The sequence below is a fragment of the Trichosurus vulpecula genome, chromosome 5 (assembly GCF_011100635.1).
Source record: "Trichosurus vulpecula isolate mTriVul1 chromosome 5, mTriVul1.pri, whole genome shotgun sequence".
In the NCBI taxonomy this organism is placed as follows: Eukaryota; Metazoa; Chordata; class Mammalia; order Diprotodontia; family Phalangeridae; genus Trichosurus; species Trichosurus vulpecula.
The window spans coordinates 267,630,877-267,636,836 of NC_050577.1; the positions used below are offsets into that span (position 1 = coordinate 267,630,877).

General features: G+C 36.2%; 1 protein-coding gene across 1 annotated transcript; it reads left to right on the plus strand.

Annotated features, from left to right (window-relative positions):
- The first annotated feature begins 5,006 nt into the window (after positions 1-5,006).
- LOC118851576 (olfactory receptor 6C2-like) lies at positions 5,007-5,960 on the plus strand. The gene has a single exon (XM_036761066.1). It carries the CDS (start codon positions 5,022-5,024, stop codon positions 5,958-5,960), a length of 939 nt encoding a protein of 312 aa, XP_036616961.1. The 5' UTR covers positions 5,007-5,021.

A 5,960-nucleotide genomic window follows, 5' to 3' on the forward strand; every position in this document is an offset into this window, starting at 1 on the left:
CTGGGCTGGAGCCCTGCTTCCTTCCACTATTTTGTGGGTTCTGCAGTTCTTCTTTGTTGTCTTTGGTGTTTGTGGGTTGAGAAGTCTGGCAACTGCCACAGCTCACTGATTCAGGGCGCTAGGGTCCGCTCTGCCCGGCTCCTGCTCTGGTTGGTCTGCGCGGCCCATGTTGTGCTCTGCTTTGCTCCGCTCCTAGCTCCATGTGCAAAAGACATCACCCAGCAACCATCCAGGCTGTCCTGGGCTGGAGCCCTGCTTCCCTCTCCTGTTTTGTGGGTTCTGCAGTTCTAGAATTGGTTCAGAGCCATTTTTTATAGGTTTTTGGAGGGACTTGACGGGGAGCTCACACTAGTCCCTGCTTTCCAGGCACTATCTTGGCTCTGCCCTGCCAAGCACTGTAGTTTCTTAAGCAGGGAAAGGACATGGTCCAACATTTGCTAGACTAATACCACTTTGATAGCCGCATAGAAAATGCTGTGGGAAGGGGGGAAATCTGAGGCAGATATACCAATGAGGCCCAAATAACCTTTCATAATATTCAAAGTGAAGGATGAGAGCCTAATTGGCTAATAGTTAAGTAGGTAAAACAAAGGAGATGACTGAAAGTTATGTGGCAGAGGTGAAATAAATAAGAGAAAGGCATGAAGGAAAATAAAGAGTTGAGGAAGACTCCTGCGTGGCAAAACTGGATGACTTAGAGGAAGGTGGTACCATTAAGAGAAATAAGAAAGCTTAATAAAGAGGAGGATTTGGGCAGAAACATGATGACTGTTTCATGTATAGAGAGTTTCTGAAGCCTAAAATGCATCCAGTTGGAAATATCTTCAATACATAGGACAGAGACTTGGCTGGATATATTGGAGAGTGGAGGTAGGATATTTGTGCGTGACTATGATGTTAATGGTATGGCCATGTTTATGTGTTACTTATTTGGAGTGAGAAGACTGATGAACCAGAAAGTAAGGGTATCTGAGAAGACATTAGAGGTAAATTTTAGTTCCCAAGTATAAAGGTAAGAGATAGGATTGTGAGAAGGACTTTGCATGAGATACTAAACTACTTGAGAAAGGAGGAAGAATCTCTTATGGACTAGAAGGTAATGGCCAACAAGATTTAGGTAGAATGATATATCTGGATGACCCTTTGTCACAAGGGAAACAGAAAAACCAGTTAAAATTGGTAGGAGAACCAAAATAAATATGTATTATAAAAAGCTAGAGAAAAGAGAATGTCCAGAATAAGAATGTGATTGACAACATCAAAGTCTACAGATAGGTCCAGAAGAATTGGGAATGAGTAATAAATGATTAGATTTGGCAATGAGATCACTGGTAACTTCAGAGAAAGCAGTTTCAGATGTATGTTGGCTTAGAAACCAGATTGCAGAAAGTGTTAAATGAGAGAACAGATAGTGTGAGCATCAAGCATCTTTGTCTTTTTCAAGAAATTTAGACAGTACGCTAGGCTGTGTCCACATAGGGGCAAGTGTGGTAAGTTTTACTAATGCAGGTTTCCTGTCATTTCCTTTTTTATAGAAAAAGTCTCATCTCTAATTTGTGCATTTCTAGCACAAATGCCTTTGTGAGGGCTTGAGGAGAGTGGCAAAAAGTGTTGTCTACTCCCTCTATTTCTAATTCCTAAATGGCATGAAAAATATCCAGTTTATGGTATATCCTTTTATACAAGTAAGTCTGTTGCATGGGCATCTATCCCCCTCTCCCTTCTCTAGCGTGCTGGATTATCATATAATCCACCATTTGGAATGATATTTGCCACTAAATTTAAGAATTAAAATGGAAAAGAAGAACTAATAACGTCTCCTTATTTTAAAATTTCTTAAGGGGATACAGAGAGCCCTTCTTTCAGCTATTGCAGTGTGTCCCTATTTAATATAGCCTTCAAATTTTAAAAAAAAAGCACTTTGCTCATAATTACTTTGTGAGGTGAATGATATAAATATTACTAACTTCATTGTATAGATGAGGAAAAGTAGGCCCAAAGATTGTCCAAACATGCCTATGAGCCAGGGATTTAAAACAAGATCTCCTGAAACTCTGGTGTGTGGTTAAGGGAAAGGTGAGTGATTAGGTAAAAGTGTGATATATTTTTTTGTGTACTGTGTGCCTAAAAAGAAGATGGGTATAAAATTTAAAAAAAATGATTTTTTTAAGAGATCATCTAGCAATTTTTTTCCTTTAATACATCTTATTTATGTTTAACTTTTTTTTAAATTTTAAATTTAGATTTCCAAACTCAATGACAAAGCAAGCAATATGATATTAATTATGCATGTGAAATCATGTAAAGCATATTTTATGTTAGCCACATTGCCAAACAAGCAACAATATTAAGTTTTTTAAAAATTACAATTAATTCTACTCTGAGTGTTCATCAGTTCTCTCCCTGAAGATGGACAGCATTTTTCATCACAAGTCCTTTGAAATTGTCTTTGTTCATGGAATTGAACAGAGTAGCTAAGTCTGTCACAACTGATCATCACTACAATATTACTGGTACAGTATACAACATCCTCCTGGTTTGCTCACTTCACTTTACATCAGTTCATGTAAGTCTTCCCAGGTTTTTCTGAATCCATCTTGCTCATCATTTCTTATAGCAAACTAGGATTCCATCACAATCATATATGACAATTTGTTCGGACATTCCCCAATTGTTCGACCTCCCCTCAATTTCTAATTCTTTGCGACCACAAAAAAACCTGCTATAAATATTTTTGTATATATGGGTCCTTTTCTTTTTTTCTTTGATCTCTTTGGGAAACAGATCTGGTGCTGCTATGGACATATTTAATACCCATTGGGCATACTTCTTAATTGTGCTCCAGATTAGTTGGGCTAGTTCACAACTCCACAAACATTGGTGTCCTAATTTTCCCACATTGCCTCCAACATTTGTCATTTTCCTTTCTGTCATTAGCCAATCTGAGAGGCACAAGATAGTACATCAAGTTGCTTTAATTTGCATTTCTCTAATCGATAGTGATTTAAGCATATTTGTGTGGCTAAAATTACATCTGATATTTTCTGCTGAAAACCATTTATCAATTAAGGAATGGCTCTTATTTTTAAAAATTTTAGTCAGTTAACTATATGTTTGAGAAATGAGACCTTTATCAGAAAAACTTGCTGTCAACTTCTTCCCAGTTTTTTGCTTTTTTTCTAATCTTGGCTGCATTAGATTTGTTTGTGCAGAAATGGTTTAATTACCTAAAATTAAAATTATCCACATTACTTCCCACAATCCTCTTTATTTATATTGAGTCTTCCCATAACCTGACATTTAAGGTTTTTCATGCTCCCAAAATTTCCTTATAATACCGTCATCTATGTCTAAATCATGAACCCATTGTGACCTTATTTTTGTAAACAGTATGAGATGTTGGTCTAGTTTCTGCCAAACTGCTTCCAGTCTTCCCAGAAATGTTTGTCAAATAGTGAGTTCATGCCTAATTTTGGATCTTTGAGTTCGTCAAATACTACATTGTTATAGTCACTTGTTACTATGTATTTTGTACATAATGCATTGTACTGATCCACCACTCTATTTATAAGCCAGTAGCAGATTGTTTTGTGATTGTCACTTGATAATATAGTCTGAAATCTGCTACTGCTAGGCAGTCTTCCTTCATATTTTTTTCAATTAATTCCTTTGATATTCTTGACCATTGATTATTCCAGATTTATTTTGTTATTATTTACTCTAACTTTATAAACTAAGATTTTGGAAGTTAGATTCATATGGCACTGATTAAGTAAGTTAATTTAGGTAGAATTGTCATTTTGATTATGTTGGCTTGATCTACCCATGAGCAATTTATATTTCTCCACTTGTTTAGATCTCTATTTCTGTGAAAAGTGTTTAGTAATTCTGTTCATATAGTTCTTGGGTTTTCCTTGGCAGGCAGACTTCCAAACATTTTGTAACATTTGCTGTTATATTAAATGGAATTTTTCTTTCTCCTTCCTCCTGGTGGACTCTGTTGGGAATACATAGAAACACTGATGATTTTCTGGGATTATTTTATATCCTGAAACTTTTCCTAACTTATCTATTGTTTCAACTTATTTTGGGGAAAGCATCTAGTTTATCCCTATTATAGATAATATTTGATGATGGTTTTAGATAGATACAGGAGAGCTACATTTATTCCTAAATATTCTAATGTTTTTAGTAGGAATGGGTGTGTATTTTTTCAAAAGCATTTTCTGCATCACACATGTGATTTATATTATTTTTGTTATTGATCTGGTCAATTATGTTGATAGTTTTCCTAATATTGAAGCAGCTCTACATTCCTGGCATAAAGCCCATCTGGTCATAATATATGATCTTGCTAATATATTGCTAGAATCTCTTTGCGAGTATTTTATTTAACATTTTTGCATCAATATTCGTTAGTGAAATTGATCTATAGTTTTCTTTACTTTTTTGCCTTTCATGATGTAGTTATCAAATCCATATTTGTGTCATAGAAGGAATTTGTTAGGACTCCTTCTTTGCCTATTTTTCTAAATAGATTATATAGTACTGTAATTAATTGTTCTTTCAAGTTTTGGAAGAATTCACTAGTAAGTCGATCTGGTCCCGGGGATTTTTTCCTGGGTAGCCCATTTTTAGTTGTTCAATTTCTTTTTCTGAGAAAGGATTATTTAAGTATTCAGTGGTTAGATTTTGAATGAAAATTAATAAGAAGATTTTTAAGGGGATTGAAATGCAAATGGTATTAGCTATACAGAGATATGGAATAATTGGATGTAGATAGTACAGACAAGAGTAGGACAGAATATTGTTAAAAATAATCATTTTTCAACAAAACCACTACTTATTCTCATTAATTTATAGGTGAGAGACGGTTAGGTCAACACTTCAGTGATGATTTTTTTTATCAAAAGTCTGGCTCTTCTCTCTGATTCCCAGGTGAATATATATTTTCTCTGTCACCCTCCGTCTCAGTTCTAATCTCTCTCTTCTTTTACACACAGATCCATCAGAAGGCAGGGATGAGAAATCATACAGGGATAACATTATTTATCCTTCGAGGACTAACAGATGATCCATGGCTAAAGGTTCTGATTTTTGTCTTTCTCTTTTTCACATATATTTTGACTGTAATTGGGAACCTGATCATCATCACCCTCACCTTGATGGATGCACAACTTAAGACACCCATGTATTTCTTCCTCCGAAACTTTTCCTTTTTGGAAGTGGCATTCACAACTGCCTATATTCCCAGATATCTCTACAGCTTATCAACTGGGGACAATACCATTACCTATAATGCTTGCTTTGCCCAAATATTTTTTGTCATCCTTCTTGGGGCAACAGAATTTTTTCTTCTGGCCATCATGTCCTATGACCGCTATGTAGCCATCTGCAAACCTCTGCACTACACAACCATCATAAACAGCAAAGTCTGCAACCAGCTCCTCCTGAGTTCTTGGCTGGCTGGGTTAATGATCATCCTCCCACCACTTAGTCTAGGCTTGCAGATGGAATTCTGTGACTCCAATGTTATTGATCATTTTGGCTGTGAGGCATTTCCCATAATAAAGATTGCCTGCTCAGACACACAATTCATAGAGAGGATGGTTTTGATCTTTGCTGTGTTGACTGTCATTGTCACCTTATTCTTAGTGTTTCTGTCCTATGCACACATTATCAGGACAATTCTCAGATTCCCCTCAGCTCAGCAAAGGAAAAAGGCCTTTTCTACTTGTTCTTCCCACATAATTGTTGTCTCCATCACCTATGGCGGCTGCATCTTCATCTACATCAAACCCTCTGCAAAAGAAGAAGTGGCTTTGAATAAAGTGGTGTCAGTGCTTGTAACTTCAGTTGCCCCTGTTATGAACCCCTTAATTTATGCCCTAAGAAACAGACAAGTGATACAAGCTTTTAAGGTCTCAGCCAAAAAGATTTTCTTCCTCTCAAAGCGATAA